This window comes from Melanaphis sacchari, unplaced genomic scaffold (genome assembly GCF_002803265.2).
Source record: "Melanaphis sacchari strain LSU unplaced genomic scaffold, SCAv2.0 Contig2_pilon_pilon, whole genome shotgun sequence".
In the NCBI taxonomy this organism is placed as follows: domain Eukaryota; kingdom Metazoa; phylum Arthropoda; class Insecta; order Hemiptera; family Aphididae; genus Melanaphis; species Melanaphis sacchari.
The window spans coordinates 4,032,394-4,050,516 of record NW_020271173.1 but is presented as its reverse complement, the minus strand read 5'-3'; the positions used below and the strand labels follow the sequence as shown (position 1 = coordinate 4,050,516).

Genomic DNA, 18,123 nt, shown 5'->3' with positions numbered 1-18,123 from the left:
TAATAATAATAATAATAATAATAATAAAAAAAAGTATTTATAAAATAATGGGCCAAACATTTAGGGGGGATCAAATGATACTAAATTTATCTGAAAATTTAAAGAAAAATTTGTACTCAAATTAAATTCATGATAATATTGAGATCACATAAACTTCAGTGATGTGAATGTATTGAAGTTAGCATACTAGTTATGAAAGCTAGTATGCATGTATGTTCTTTGGTAACTCTGCTTTTTTTTTATATATGTGCGCATTAACAAATGATCTTTAGGCCCAATTACATAACAAAAAGCAATAACAAATATAAATTAAAAACAAAATTAACTTGTCCTAGTAAGTAGGAATAAGTTTTTATCTGATTAAAACTATCATGGTAATAGTTCAACATAGTTTTCTGGTACCAAACCGGTCTTGCCATTCAGCGTGCCCTCCAACCAGCCAGGTTCACACGAAGATCGCACTGTGAACAAAAAGAGATTCTTAATCATATATAATATAATAAAAAACACAATTTACTGAAATCATTCAATAGATAACAATGTTTAAACAAAAACAATTAGAAATACCGTTTGTAATTATTTGGTTTGGCTCAAATGACAGTTCGCCATCATTTTCTCCGAGACATGCATACAAAGTACGAACTCTTCTACAAACATAAAACGAGCACAATTTTGCAGTGTAAAAATTAGAAATACAAATAAGTAGATACTTTGGTGGTATAAAAATTGTTGCACATTAGTAAGCTTTGTACAAGGATTTAAAAAAAAAAAGCATAAATAAGTGGAAAAAGCTATTGTTAACATTTGTCAAACTTTTAGATATATTGAAACCATTTTATGTTTATATTTTCAAAGCATACTTATGCAATTAAGTGTGTAATTCCAATTAAAATATAATGTTAGTAGGTTAATTTGTAAATTAACAAATGATTTTGTTATAATATTAAAAACACAATGATAGCATGTCTGAAGTTTGTCAATGATGAAGTGGAGGGAGTAAATGATAATATCCATTTTCGTATTATTTAATATTGATTTGACTGAGGGAAATAACAATACATCGACAAAAATATTGCCAAGTTAAAGTTTACTATGTAATTGAAATAATTTGATATATATGACAAATGATAAAACACAATAGTTTCCTTAATCCCTTGCAAAGCAATGCTAAATATTTAAGTATAATTTACAGCCACCAAAGATGTTAATTTTTGAAAAAAAAAACAAATTAAACATAGTGTTAACCTTAATGTTAAGTGTGACGGAGGACTAATGCGACAACCGACTAATGACGCCAGATATGAACCACTTATTCCAACACCAAAAAATAAAAATATATTAGTGATTTAAAATAAAGTGTTAGTGCTTAAATACAATGTTATTGATGCATACATAATATAATATTGAGACATTTATAAAAAGAAGAGCCTTCTCCGTTATTTTAAAAATACACTTAATACTAATTTTTTAAAACAAAAAATTGTTTTTAAGCCTGATATTAGCTCATTTTCAGTTACTGAATAACTAATAAGTATTAATATTAGAAATGTAAGAAACAACGAGGAATGTGTTAAAAAGAATTTCCCTTGTTGGGAAAGACATAGGATCATGAATATATATTTTTGGATTAAGTTACTAAGAGGTTGTTATACATGTTTATGTTGTTCCATCATGCTAACAAATAATATTCTTGACTTTAAATTTTGTAATAGTCGTAATACTCTTAATACTAAAACTATAACAGTACCTATTACGGATTTGTCTTAACATCAAATTTAAGTTTATGCATAAATAAGAACATAACATAATATGCAGATATAATATTTTCTTAATAAATTATAATTTTACATTATTATGCATTAATTATGGAAAACGATGATGTTACTATACCAAAAAAATGTAAAAAAGAATCTTACAAATTACAGATGGGAACTTAGTCAGAAATATAATAGGCATATTTAATTATTTAAAGTATCTCTGTATCGTAAAAAAAACTGAATATTAGAATTGAACCCTTATTTTTACAACTGTCTCAATCATGTTATAACAGGTGAAATGATGAAATTAGTTTAGTCTAAATTAAATATTAAATTTAAATAAAAAAAAGTTTTTTTTTTGTATTATGTTTTGTCATTTTTTTTTTTATTTTATCAATTAACTGTAACTATTGATAAAATGAAAAAAAAAAAAGTGAATAGACAAATGTTTTTATTATTAGAAAAATGTAGGCATTATTGTGGTTAGTTTACCCAATAACTCTATAATATTATTTTGTGATCAAAATACATGCATCTAAGCTGTTGTTCCCCTAAAAGAAAACCTACACAGTATCTTGAGGCCTGTAACTTGTTGCATAATGTACACCCATTTTAATACTTCTCTTGGTTTTCTGTGGTGCCCTAGATGGTTGCATTTGTGGATTTTCTAACGAAAATACCGAACAAACAGATTCATTTGAACTACTAGAACTAGTGTTGGTGGCATTATGCGAGGAGTCCACAGAGTAATAATAACTTTTATTAGGACTTGCTGAATGCGTCGAGGGTTTACTGTATGTACCCAGATTATGGAGATTCGATTCTGATAGTGCACTTGAAGCAGACGATGTGAGACTCAACTAAAATAAAATAAAAATCTATGCATTTAGGTGATTTAAAATTGCTACACAATCAATTTATACATATATAAGCTTGATCTTGATTAATCAAACTATTCTATAGTCAATTTATTATGTTTAAATGATTTACATAGATTAATATTATAATTTATACTTTTGTAGTATTGTGTTACTGAAAATATTATTAAAAAAAAAAATATATATATATATATTCTATTTAATAAAAATAATTCAAATTTACCCTGTTTGAATTTGCTATGGGTATTGAATGTGACGGGATAGTAGGAGGTATTGCACCTACATTATGCAAACTAGTACTTAGCATTGGTCCATCATAATATGATTTTATGATTGCCTAAACAAATCAAAGATTATAAACTTAATAATAGGAAATTAAACATAATTTTATTGGCATACATGAGTAACTGCTGGGGTAACAGGCGAATATTTCATTTTTTGTGATGAGGCAGGCTGTTGCGGTCCAGGAGTGGGTTCATATTCTACTTCTAGGTCAGGTTCAGTTTTGAAAACCTGCATGAAATTGTTTATTTAGTAAAATGTGTAAAATAATTAAAATAATTTAATATTATCATAAACATTACTTTTGTATAGTTCTCAATTAATATTTCAACCACTACATTACAAAATTTAATATCCATTATAGCTGCAACTGTTTCACGTTCAGGTCTCATAAGTGTTGGCCCGAAACATACAGCTATATTGCTAACTGTCATGAGATTCTGCTCACTATGAGTCACAACACTACAACACAAAATTTAAAAGTCAATCAGTTTAGTATACAAACTCACTAGTAGGTAAGTCAACACATACTTGCATAAGTGTTTGACTAACAGTTCCAACATATTGAAATTTTGTTTAGGAATTTTATGTAGAAGAATATGTACATCATTTATACGCCTCAATCTTATTTCTTGTTCTAAAATAAATATAAATAAGACAGACAAGATTAGAAATAATAAAAATAACCATAATTTCAATAATGAATCAGATCTTACTAGCAGCTGATATAAAAGCATTATGATATTTAAATGTCATTAACGGTTCAGGCAAGTTTCTTAAATATAACTTCAAAGCACTAGTAATCGTTTTAGTCTCCCATTCAATACAGTCATCAAGAAAACTTAACGAGTTTAGCCCATTAGTTGTTTTTCGACGATCCAAACCCATCGCCAAGAGTTTAGTTATTTTAGAACTTACGCCTCCAACTCGATACAACCCTTGTTCATCTAAACCTGTTTAATAGTAATAAAATATTGAACATATGAAACTTTTTTTAATAAATCAATAATTGTATCAATAAATACCTCGCGATTCAACCGTTTGAATACACTTAGTCACAAAGTTAAAACCAGCGTCATCCAAAAATATATTATTATCATTATTTAATGTTGGTACAGAGGGTACACCATATTCCTAATAAACAAAAAAAAATAGATTAGTATTAAAAATGGAACACGCAAAATTTTAATTTATTCAGTTACAGGTTCTTTGCCATCCATAACATCCATCCAAAGTTTACGATCTTCTTCGGATAATGCTTGAAAAGTATAAATTACTCCAGGCCTTAGAAACAAAATAAAAATAAATTAATTAACACATAAAGTAGCATTTTTACAATAATAAATCAGTAATCATACCTATCATCACTAGTGAGATCAAAACAAAAACGTTTGTCAATAGAATCAGACATTCGACGAATACATGATGAAATTATCATTTTTTCGGAAGTATTCTAGAAATAATTGAATAATAAAATATTTTTCTAAGTAAAGTTATAACACAATAAAAAAATCAAAAGCTTACAAATTTTCCAATCATTTGATTAAAAGTAATCATTTCAAATTCCTTAGTTTCTCTTCGATATATACAATAGTGTTTAGTCCATGTGGTTGTACTAAGTGCATCTGAAATCACGAAGAAAATGATTACCATAAAAACTAGGCTCAATAAAAAAGCTCCAATTAAAAAACCTTGTATACCTCCTAATGATTTATTTTGTAACCACTTGGTAGCTTGACCAGTATTTTTAAATCCCGGAAGCTCTAAAAAAAAATAATTAATAATAATATATATTATAAATAATAGTATTTTTAAGTTAACTAAATTATTATACTTCTTTCTAGAAGAAATAGATATCCTTCTCTTGTAACTTTCTGATTATTGATATTAGTTTCCAAAGATTTCTATAAAGGGAAAAATAATAAGCTAATATTAATGCCAAAACAAGCAAATAATAGTGTAATTAACTACGCAATATCCTACCGACTGTCTCATTTCCAGCATTTTTCTCATTAAAGATTCAGTTTTGTCACGAGTCTCGTTAAAATTGTCTCTAGTTTAATATTAGCATTAACATACACACAAGCAAAAATGTTAATTTATTATGATTAAGTTCTCAGACAACATTCTTAATACTATTAAATACTTACTTTTTGTATTCTAAATTGTAATTCTCGCATATAAGGTTTGAAGTCTTCATTAACTTCATGTCCTTGATGGTAAAAAGTCAACCAACTGAACATGAAACCTAACATCTAAAATCAAAAATGTTTATCACTTGTATCTATACAAAAATTACATTTTTAAAAATCATAACTACTCTTCTGTTGTGTATGTAACTATACAGATACAGTTTATTTTATATAATTGAAAAATGTATCATTATGAATTCATAAGCAGATAAAGTATTAAACATCTTTAATCGTAGACAATGGTATAATTTAAAATATTTTATTTTATTTTTTGTAGACGGGTTTCAAATTTTATTATTAAATTAATTTTTTTATTGTGTTAAAAGTATAGTGAATAAAGAGATATCTATTACTTAAATTATTTATGTAAATATTATATATTATCGGTCCTTAAAGGTTTTTAGATGTGTAAAATTATTGACAATTTATATCATCAAATTAATACTATTCATATTATAACAAGTATAACTTAAAATGTAACTAAACAATATAAATATTTTAATGACTATTAATTATTACATATAAAAAATATTAAACACACAAATAAAAATTGTGTTAAATAAGTTCAAGCCTAATACTTTTTTAAAATCAGTGTATTATAATAATTATCAATAAAGAGCTTAAACTTGGCATTTGGAATAAAATAATACCTACTGTACATTACATTTTTTCATTTCAGAACTAAATAATATTGTAATTATTTTAAACAATAAACATTTATTAATATTATATGATATATAATCCCCTAATCATTAATAATATTTTTTTATTTTTTTTTTTCAAACTAGTTAGTTTAATTGAATTAGTTATATCAAACTCTAAATACTAAAAATTAAAAGACTTACAGTTTCAACAAACTCAAATTTCTTTCTTTCTTGAACTTCTTGTAGTAAAAACACATATTCAAGACTAGCTTGACAAAAATGCCGTTGTTCCATTTCCAATGTTGCATCAGCCTAAAAGTATAAAATTATACATTATATTAGTAAAAAACAGATTAAAATAAATCTTTATCAACATAAAGTAATATTAAAGACAAACCTCTTGAAGTACTGAATCTTGTTTTTTAGTTGACAGATTTAAATAACGTTCTTGGCTCTGACAAAATTTAGCAGTTTGTTTTTCAAATTTCTTCTTCCCTTCCTAGAATACAATATATACTATAATAATAATCTATGTTAATTTATATTCTGAGTTTTTTTATAAACATAATAAAATTAAAACATAAAAATTAAATTTAAAGAAATTTCAAAAATATGTTATTTCTTAAGATTCTAAAGCTGCATTATTATTTAAATTTTAAATTTTTGTAAGTGTTGATGAACTAATCAACTAAAAAGTCTTTTTAAATATATTTAGTAGCTAAAATAATAATACTATACGAATTATGAACAAAATAATTTTACATTTTTAACAAAAATATTAATTATTTTACTTATCAAAAAAATTAGGTTAGGTAACAATTTAGTTAAGTTTATTAATATATTAAATTATAAGCCCAACCAGTGGCGCTAAACTTATAAATGAAAATATAAAGACTCTTAAACCCTTCATCTATGTAGCCACAAATCTACATTTTTGCTTCATATAGAAAAGCAATTCGTAAAAGTCTTATTTATTAAACTTTTAAAGGAAACATTAATATTATTATGAATAGTAATTTATTACACGTAACTTAATTCACTCATACAAAGTGCCCATATATCGGTGTTTAATAAGTATTACTATTTATGGGATGAATTTTAAGCCATAGTAGTTAGATCAAATCCCAGCCACGAACTATATTTAAAAAAAAAAAACTATTCCCAAACCAAAACATAGAATTTAGCACCACTGACCCCAATCCCCAAAACTTCGTTATCAGCCAAATCCAAACGTGTTTATTATTATGTATCAATCATGTCATCAGCGATTAACGGCAGTAGGAATCGGAATGCCAATGACTATGACGTGCGGTGAAACAATATAATGTCAACAAGGAAAAAATAAGCAAAGCACGTACTTTCCTTATGCGAGCCGGGATACATATTATACATCTAAAAAAGGTAATGAAGACTTATTTGCCTCTATTTGGTCCTTTTTGAGTATATTGTAATAGTTTCTGGTAAAACTGTTAACTATGATTTATTTAGCCAAATTTTTTATAATTTATTATATTCTGTATATTTTGAAGAAAAAAAAATGTTTTTTATTTTGACTGATATTTAATTTAAGTGCCCCGTAGTATATGAAATGTTTAGGGCAGTTGTTTAATTCTTGTAGCTGACAAAATTAAAGAATTTTGGTAGGTAATCAAATAATTCCAACAATGGCCCACAATTAGTACATTGTTTTTTTGGAATTTAGAGAAATTCTTTAAATTTAAAGTATAAATGTGTCCATAACTATCGATCCACCCTGTTATCTGTTTGCAAACAAATCACACGAAAATATAGTGAAAACTTGTAAAGCCTATCTGATTAAGTGTATAAGAAATAATTACAAAAGCATGTCAATTAATCTACTATCATTAGATACTTTTTATAACAGAAACATTCCACATTCGGTTATTAGAGTGTTCATCAACCTTTATATTTAGTTAAATTATGTGTAATAGATCAGATATACTAAAAAAGTAGGTAGTAGAAATAAAGATAAAAATAGATTTATAAAGATAAAAATAAAATGTGGGGTGTGTTTTGCAGAAAACTATAAAAATCCAAATAAAAGATATTGTATGGAAGAAATATTAGAAGTTCTTAGTAAAATAATGTATTTAATAAAAATTATACTCGATACTGATGTAGTCTTAAGACACGTAAGATACATGATTTAAATTAAATGATTTTTAGTAGAGATTAAATGGCCAGGAACCAACTTGACTATGACAATAGTTTAATAATTACAAGTTTTAGACAATTATGAATTAAAAAGTTCACTGGTAAAATATAGCCTATAAAATGGTGCTTATGCTAAATTAGTAGAAAATCGGGGTTAGAGTTGAGAAAAGAAATAAAAACTCTTAGACAAAATGAATCGTATATTTATGAAAGGTGTTAAGTCACATTTTTTTTACAAATAACTTTGTTTAATAAATATGTTCTATGGCTGGAGACGGATTGCTTACTATTGAAAGAAATCAAATTCGCATAAGAATTAATTTATTATGGCGATTCAAATATTTGGTTTTATTTATAAATAATGCTAAGATCAAAACAGTTTTTTTCATTTTCCCAACAGTTTGATTTTTTTGGACTAAACCCATTTCATAAGTGAATGACTCAAATTATTTTATTATATTTTTACTATATAAATCTTTATTATTCGCTTCAGTCATCTTGTAACCATATTATACGCAATGTTAAATTATTTATTAACTAATACAACACGATGAAATTAATAGGTACGATCACAAATTAGTAATACGTATATCAGGAAAAAAAGGTATGAGTCTTTTACCATATCACGTTATGAATTATTGAATGCTACAATATTATAATTTATATTATTAAAATATACCTAAGCTCATCAAATGATGTGGCAGTCTCCCACCTTTTTATACACGCAACTGAACGAAATTTATTTAATTGTGATTGTACCTATTTATTTCATCATATAATAAAAGTTATTTCGAAAATATATTACAATATTATTATTGTTCTAAGGTTTGATTGACCGTGTTTTTTTTTTTGTCCATAAAGTATTTGTTTCAACACGTACCTACATCCTCCCTCAAGACTGAATTACTGAATAATTACAATTGTTATTTATCACAAATATTACGGGTTCGCGACGACTCGCACATTTAAGTACAATTTTAATTCGTAAATCGACGACGGTTGGACATCATTATTATAATAATTGTTGTATTATTACACGCACTTGATAATGTATTCCTGTACATCGAATAATAAAAGATCATAATCTTAAATTTCAATATCGTTTTCTCAATTTCATTGTTATATAATATATTCATGTACGCATTTTAATTAACCATTGGTTATATTTTATTAGACCTGCCTAATTACCAACCCGCAGCTATATTGACAAAACGAATATTTCATGTTCTGCGTGCATACAATATAGGTTTAGATTTTTAGGTATATAATTTAATAATTGTAGGCAACATATTACAAGTGTGATGGCGGCGTGTGTGATCGACAAAATCCTTAGGATAAGATAGGTATCTATAGATACATGTATAACATATTATTATCTTTTTAATTCAATACTAGACTAATTTATGCACGCTAATAGCTAATGTATTATAAAATAGAAACTAATAAAGGATAGGATTAGTTTGCGTACAAACTATGCTTGTCGGCCGTACCTTTTACATAACACTATTCCATATAATATCCATAATAACGTATTAAATAAATTTTATTTTTGTATATGATGATGAAGAATTGTACGAATTTTATAGGTAAGATCTAGAAAGTTACGATAAAATTAATAGTCTATCTGATAATTTCATAATGTTCACAAACCTACATTTTACCAACATTTCAGTATTACATTTAATAGAAATCTAAGTTAAAATAATGACAAAAATATACCTATTTAATTTCAAGAAGTACACATCATTTATAAAAAAATGTCTCTATATCTTTAGTTTTTCTTTGTTACAAACTCATCTACTCAAAGCACAGTCTTCATTTTTGGAGAGATTTTTATCGTATCAAGTAAAATTAATTTGTATATTATTTATTGTATACTTTATTATATGGTAATGAAATATAAATTATTATTATTATTATTATTATTATCATCTAATTAAAAATGTGTTTAAGCATAAAAATATAATTATCTTTGATTAGTTGTATACAAAGTAAAATTTTTATTTAAAATTATTTATGAAGAGTTCAGCGAACAATATAAATACATTTATATATAATTTTTTTCTAACATAATTCTTTATTCAGCAATCTGTTACAAACAAATGAAAAATAAGCCAAATTGATAACATTATATAATATATATATATATTAAATAGTCATTAATATATAATATTTTAACATTTTTAAGTTTTTGATTGAATTGTATTTTATGCTTAAAAAAATATTTGATTGATGATATATAATCATAGATCATAGTATTTTTATGAAACTTATTAAAATGTTGACAACATTAGGTCCTGTTTAGAATGCATATAATTAGGAACGTTGTATTTGAGGAACTCTTTTACTATTAATATACGTATACGTATTTCTTAAACGAGAAACTGTAAGATGTATTTAATATTTAATATTTGTTTTACCTTAACGCCACCAATGTGTTCTTTTCTGAAATTTTCCAACGGAATTATGAACTGGTCGTAGGCTCTGGCTAACTGTAAAAGTAAAAAATAAAGTAAGTTTTTATTTGTTATTAATTATCACACGTAATATTTAAAAAAATCATAATCTTAAATAGGAAATAACTGCAAATAAACATTAGGATTTAGGAATAATTAACAAAATTTAGATATATAATTGTTGATAATATTCAAAATATTATTATAGTAATTACCTATTAATAATATTTTTGAATAAATTCAGCTAAGGTTAACTGAACCAGAACATATTAAAATGAAATATAATTGTATTTGTATAATCTGGTGTTGGTCTTTTATACACTTTATTCAGTTTAGAATATAATAATAAACAAATAAATCTCAACCTTTTGAAACAATTATTAAGTATTTTGATTACCTATAATCTATATATTATAAAAGTTGTATATAAGATCTATACATAGATGGACAGAATAACTATATAATTACATATTTTAAATATTGGAAATTAAATAAACGCATAATAAAAGAATTGAATAAAATATAATACAAAATAGTTAAGAGTAATCTTAGCAAGGGAAAATTATGTCATAAACTGCTAAAATATATTACTTTTTAATTACATAAATCTTTATAATATTTTATATTCATACATTTTATAACTAGAATACATTTTTTTTTTCGAAAACTCAATGGTATATACTATAGAAGTTATCAACTATGAAAAATATTTTAAATGAAAAATGTTGTAAAGCAGATATACCGATAAAATTTTTCTATTTCGTTTTAAAAAAAATACTATTTTATTAAAACTTAAAGAAATTAGGTACATGACTCAATTGTTAAGGTCAAGAAAGTTGAAAACAAAATCTAGGTAGTTTTATATGGACCAGTTAGGAATATAACTTTTAAAATTCAACTTCTGAAAAAACAATAACATTAATATTTAATACACATAGTATTAGTGATATATATAATTTAATTTTTTTTTCAAAAATAATCCGATAGAATGCAATGTTACATTGTACAAGGTATGCGTTAAACTCTATCGGACTGCCGATTTGTCATGCTCCTCGTCACACTTTCACTGACACACAAGGTTAGAAACTGGGCCTACCGATCACACGAGTATACAAGCTGCAGAGAAAAATCTGAACGTATAAGTACGTCTTCTCGGGTACGGTATTTTACCTACACACAAAATACATCAACGCGTTCGTCGATAGGCATAATATACTTATTACAAATACACACACACACATATAAATATATATATTATGTATTAAATTATAAACTGACCATTCTGTCTCTTTCATCTTCAATGGAAGAGATGAGGCGACCGAATTCGGCTAACGATCGAGTTATCACCAGCTCGTCATCTGTCTGCGTTGTACCGATGCATTCAAAATCGAATTGCTGCAATGAACTGGACACCATGCGCTGGGCTCTAGAAAGATCTTTAATAAATTCGTAAAAATAAGACTATTATTATTTGTGTAATACATATAGGTATATAATATATTTATGCATTTAGTCATACATATTTTAAGTAACTAGTCATTAATAAAAAATGATTTTAGCTGTCATCATCATTATCATATACACACATATAACACATATAATCTATATACAATTTATGTTACTAATATATCTAATATATATTAGATATAATGAGTGTATGTGTAAATATGACGTATAACTAAAAAAAAAAAACGAACCTCGCAATAGTTTATTCATAATAATATTTAGGTAGGTACTATGTATATTACACAAGGTGTAAATCATAACAATTTTACATTGAAATCACATTTGAATGTGTCGAATTATCGAATTGAACCCTGTATAAGATAATACATATTTATTTTAATGTTATTGAACGACAAGAAAAAAATTCTCGTATTATAACCATATAAGTATAAAAATATATTTATGAGCTACGACTTACGACAGTTACTACACACTTCTAATTGTTTTTACGTAATATTATCAAACCAATAAGTCACAATTTTTTTGTAATAAGTAATTTTTTAAAACGTAAGAATAAAGTGTAATCAAATATTAAGAAGTTATATGAAAAGCAAGTAGGTAGTTTTAATAATATTTTAACCCCCAACTTCTTATATATTTACAGGAGCTAGTGTTATACCCAACATAAAAATTCTAGTCTACTTCTATTTTATTCTAATCTACAGGTATTTTAAAAAAGAGTAACCTTAAAATGTAATCAATGAAAATTTTAACCTTTAAGTCTTCTTATGAATGATAATATTTTAAATATTTTTATAACACTTATATGGAACCGGAAGTACTTAATATGTAGTTATGTAGTGACAATTTATACGTCTGGGACAGTGGGACGCATACGAAATTTAAAGAAAAGAACAGGGAATTTTACTCTGCTCTATAGTGTAGGTACATGTCGAATTTCTGAAATACTATTAACTAAATCATTATGGCATAAATCGGTATTATAAAAAATTTGAATAACTAATATTAAGGTAAAAAATTTAAATTCTATCTCTGAAAAAGAAATTATGTAGTGTTGCGTTAAATTGTTTTATTTAATTTCTAATAATAAAAATTTACCAAGACTCCTGTATTAAATTGTTAAACGTTATAAGTTGAAGTTAAATATTTTATGTATTTTTCATTCATGTAAAAGTTTTATAAAAATTTAAACTTAGAGCGTAAAAAAAAAATAACTTTATTTTCAACGTTTTTTATTTGAAAGTAACTATTAGAATTTAAAATTATGGACTTTAAGTAAACATAAAAATTTTAAAAATCATAATTTAAATTAATTCATTGCTAAAGGAAAAAATTGGAGTAAACGTGTCAGGTAATTGCTACAAAAAAAGTCAAAATATTTTGAAAATTATACTAATTAAGTTTTCATTGGGATTTATTAAATAAATTTGAATTCTAGTTTTCTAATAATTTATTTCCTAATGCCTATTATTTACAGGAATATAAATAATAACTATAAAAAAAAAAAAAAATAGGTAGGTAGGTACCTATAACAATATAACTTATCCATGAATTAAAATAAAAATTAAATGTACGAATATTTTTAACTTTATACAATATACACACTTCCTAAATCTTAATGTAAATGGTTCATATAAAATAGGAAGTAAAATACAAATATATTTAAAACTTAGGAGTCAATAAGGCCATACTAGTATATAGGCACTTCTTGAAACAACCAGGAATCGTGAACTAATAGGCCATGTAGGTTTTCTAGATAGAACACAAATACTATATATATATAATATTCTATAGTAACTTATTCAAACAAATTATTACATTATTTATTTATTTAAAAATAGCAACTATTCACAAAACGGTACAGAATTCTCAAAACATAAAAATGACTTTATTGTAAAATAGATAATATACACAATATCTAATTTTTACAATGGAATAGTTCATAATTTATAAACAAATAACAAAAATTACTATTATAGATGATTAATATGGTTAACAGCGATTAGTCAACCAAGTATCTAAGGCCTAAAGCCATACTTGTGATACCCATTAAGGAGATGGCTTTGTATACATACCAAAATTAATGAACATAGAAAAAAAATGTATAAAAAATTATCAATAATCGTAATTAATAAAAAGAAATTTTAAATAGGATTTTAACAATAATCTATACAATTTATTTTCAATATTACCAATGTATTACAAACACATGCTTTGAACATATTTTTTTAATTTTTTTTTAATTCACGTTGTTTAATTTGTAAAATTATGAATTCAGTGTTGATTTTACAATATATATGATTATTTCTGACTAATAAACCATAAATGTTTTTAGTCGAAATTACGTACTACATTATTCTTAACATAAACAATAATCGTTAAGTTGAATTATCTGAAAGTATACAATGCTAAAATTAATTCGACCTCTATAGCTTAAAATCTGACTAAAACACGGTCTAAATTATACGAACGACAATTATCTGTCTTTGGACACTTTACCATCAAGCACACGCAATAAGTTTGAACGCGGTAACTATATAAATCAAAGCGATTCTTATGAATAAAGAAAAATTTAAGACAATAATCCATGAAATAATACAATGATTTAGGTTAACTCTAAATTTAACTTGTTTATTATTTAGCAATAATACTAAATTCTTCAAAACTAAACTAATAAAAAAATTTAATTTCAAAGTGAATCGTTAAAATTCATATTATACAATACTAAAATGACAACGTCTAGCGTCTTAAAGCATGGACAATATTGTTTAACTAAAATAAATATTCTAAAAAAATATAGGTAGATATACTCGAGCAACGAACAGCGCGATTCTTACACAGTCTTACTTTTACAACTAGTTACATATCTAAAACGATCTTTAAACGATACGGTAAATAATCCGTGACATGCATAACGTAATTAACATAAGAAGAATTGAACTTAGATTGACAATAATGCAATTTGTACGAATACGGAATCGTGGAGACACTAGACACTTGATTATGCATTTTAAATGAGTAGGCTAGGTACGTGCGTGCTGATAGCATTCTTTTTCACAGTTATTGCGAGGTTTCATGCCAATAGGTAAAAAAAAGTAACTAGCGTACCTATTTGGCAAAATAACAATATACACATTGCTACTAAAAACTATGTAGGTAGGTACTTATTTTGTGCCAAAAGTATAGAACGATATGCTCTAACATATTTAACAATAAAACTTGTAAAAGCATGTATATACTGTAATACTTTAAAAAAAGATTCATTTAAATTATGTGGATATAAAGTTAAACATATAATAATAAATTTATAATCAAAATGATACATATATATATAATAGGTACCAAAAACAATTGTTGTTATACGCAATATATTTTTATATGTGTTTTGACATTTAAATTAATTAATTTTTTTTACTTTTATTTGAGCAACTCAATAATCTGTAAAATGTTCTTAGTACAATAAGTAAAAAAGATAGAAATTTATATTGATAGTTGTGTAACTTCAGTGGAGATATCATGCAGTAGATAACATTTAGATTACATAAAATTGTAGGTTTAGAAATAATGATAAATTTGTTAATTTGAAGTCAAATTTTGGATTTTTTTTGTTAATATCTAAAACAATAATATATAATATCTAAAAGAAATAAATTTAAAATTAAACAAAAAGCTATCAATAAGTTTTAATGCACCTATATTTCAGTCTTTAATCTGTAAAATATTAATTATTATCTCTTTTTTTTCAAAAAATGTTTAAACAATTTAAAATGATAACTAAACTTTACAAATAGTTTTTAATTAACAAATTAAATATTAATATTTTTTATAATTGTAAAAAGTAAAAATCTTTTTAATTAATTAAAGAATTTTTTTAATTGCTTTTTTGTATCAAACATGTTAATTTAATAAACAATTTAAATAAAAATACATTAATATAAATAATAATAATTAACATTTTAAGTCGTGTTTAAAATAAAAAATTCTATGTAATAATATTATAGTTCTTATAAAAAGTTTTGTTGGACTTAGATATATTATGTCTATCAAGTAAATTAAAAAGAATTAATATTAACTGCCTGGAATTTAATAAAATTCTTTTTATATTTCTTAAACATTGATCTTAATTTTTTCAAATATAATGCATTTCAAGACTTGGCAACCCCTGTTTTTTAAATAATTCATTATAGTGATAGTAAAATATAACTGTTCTAAGATATAGAGTGAAAATGTAATTTTTAATACACAAAATATATTACTTAAAGATTAATATAATTTATGCACATTTACTGAATTTATTGTTTTAACACATAAATTGTTATCTTAATCTTTTATTAAAATGACATATTTATGACTATGTATTTAAACATTTATAATTGATATAAAATATCATACAGAATTATAATATAAACATAAATATTAAATGAAATTAATTTAAAATCAAATAATAATTTATAAAATTTAATTAAAATTTTCACTTAAAGTGCCAATTTTATGCCATGATTAGATAAAGGTATCGTCTATCGCTGAAATATATATGTTGATAATTTTATATAGAAAAAAAGTATTCAATATATCCTATGAATAAAACACTTAACGAGAGTATAAACACTATAAACCAATATTAATATGGCACTATTTAAATCTTGATGAATATCATGTATTACAAATATAAATAAGTAAAAGAAAATTATTATCCAAGAAAATAATATGATTCATAAAAGTTAAATACTTTTGCATACATTCAACTATTTAGTATGAAATTCAGTAATTTCCATGTAATATATTATATTGGTTTTCTTAGATTTAATTTAATGTGTTCCAGAAACACTAAATTACACAAAATATGTTTAAGGAAATTACCTAATTTTGTTGAATATTTTTATATTTCAATTTTAATAAATTGCACGAAACGTGAAATTTTAATGCTTTATAATATATTTAATAAAATATTTATATTGAATTGTAAGTATTATGCTTGATGTCAAAGTGTAAAATTATATTATGTATACTACTTTATTTTTTTTGTGTTACATAGTACACTTTGGCTTTTAGGTAATATGAAATAGACTACATGGGTATACATTCATACATTAAATAGGAAAGTTATAATTATTGTTTATATAAACTGGGACTACAAAAATAATACTAAAACAAATGAACATTAGCCATTAACCAATCTTCAAACTAAAGATATGCAAAAACAATTGCACCAATATTCCAGATAATATAACATAACCATATAGTAGGCTCAAAAAATATGTTTCATATAATGTGAACAATTTAAGTATTTATAAACTCAAAACTCTAGAAGCAGCACATGGCCTCAAAACAGATTAAATTTGAGTTTTAGAAAATCATTAAAATGTATTATAAATTAGTAGTACTTTTTGTCTAATTACATTGTAATGAATTAAACAATAATAATTTAGTTGTTATTCATTCATTTTTTCTCTGTTTTAATATATTATCAAATAAATTAATATAATATTAAATTGTTTTAATTTCTACTACCTATAACAAATGATTATAAGTTATAATTTATAACTATACCATAAATACAAATTCATCATTAAACCAAATAAAAATCCTCATTAATCAACATTTATTTAATTTTAAAAATATAACTAGCATCATCCATTTAAACCTACTTATAGAACAAAATTAATATTTATTTTTGATTACTGTAACCAAAATAGTAAGTAAATACATACCTATTTGGTTTTAAATTACAAGTTTTTTTGTAAATAATTTAATGAATTTGTTTAGTTTTATAAATATACTAATTATTCAGTTAATCAATTATTGACTTACTTTTAGCAGCATTTAACAAATCTTTTAGTTCCTTAATTAAACGTTTGATTTGTTGATTAGTTTTCTGCAATTCTCGTTCATGATCATGGAGTTTTTGACGAAAATATGGGCTGTCTGTAATACAGTCAGAAAATTCTAAAGGCTGTAATCCAATCACCATTTTTATCGATAAAAATCATTCTGAAATAAATAAAACAATTAACAAATCAAGTTAATATGACTAAGATAGACAATAAACAAACTACATAATAACCATAAATGATCGTTTATATTTACTAACTTACCAGTTGTAAAATAATATAAAAATAAAATTAACAATATTAGGAACTCGAATATGAAATATATTAATTTTTTTTTTCAAATACAAATGAAAACTTTTTAGGAAACTGGTAATGCAAACAACTTCTTGGCGTTATCGTGTCCAAATAGGAATTAAAAACAAGAGAGACTGATAACCTATT

At 24.3% G+C, this 18,123-nt stretch overlaps 1 protein-coding gene across 3 annotated transcripts; it reads right to left on the bottom strand.

Moving 5' to 3' along the window:
* Nucleotides 1–18: 18 nt before the first annotated feature.
* Nucleotides 19–18,097, bottom strand: LOC112596081 (rho GTPase-activating protein 26). 3 transcript variants are annotated; one of them, XM_025341562.1, is made up of 23 exons: nucleotides 17,947–18,097; nucleotides 17,663–17,842; nucleotides 11,663–11,820; nucleotides 10,349–10,420; nucleotides 6,151–6,252; nucleotides 5,955–6,065; nucleotides 5,068–5,172; nucleotides 4,901–4,975; nucleotides 4,752–4,821; nucleotides 4,618–4,680; nucleotides 4,442–4,542; nucleotides 4,276–4,370; nucleotides 4,120–4,201; nucleotides 3,943–4,051; nucleotides 3,634–3,870; nucleotides 3,449–3,554; nucleotides 3,220–3,379; nucleotides 3,035–3,148; nucleotides 2,859–2,972; nucleotides 2,325–2,617; nucleotides 1,246–1,308; nucleotides 568–647; nucleotides 19–461 (listed from the first exon to the last, which is right to left on the bottom strand). In XM_025341562.1, the coding sequence occupies exons 2-23, from the start codon at nucleotides 17,820–17,822 to the stop codon at nucleotides 370–372; spliced, it is 2,562 nt and encodes an 853-aa protein (XP_025197347.1). In that variant the 5' UTR covers nucleotides 17,823–17,842; nucleotides 17,947–18,097; the 3' UTR covers nucleotides 19–369. The 3 variants fall into 3 exon arrangements, with proteins under 3 accessions (XP_025197347.1, XP_025197348.1, XP_025197349.1); XM_025341563.1 differs by lacking the exon at nucleotides 1,246–1,308 and having other exon boundaries at nucleotides 17,947–18,096; XM_025341564.1 differs by lacking the exons at nucleotides 568–647; nucleotides 1,246–1,308.
* Nucleotides 18,098–18,123: the final 26 nt, after the last annotated feature.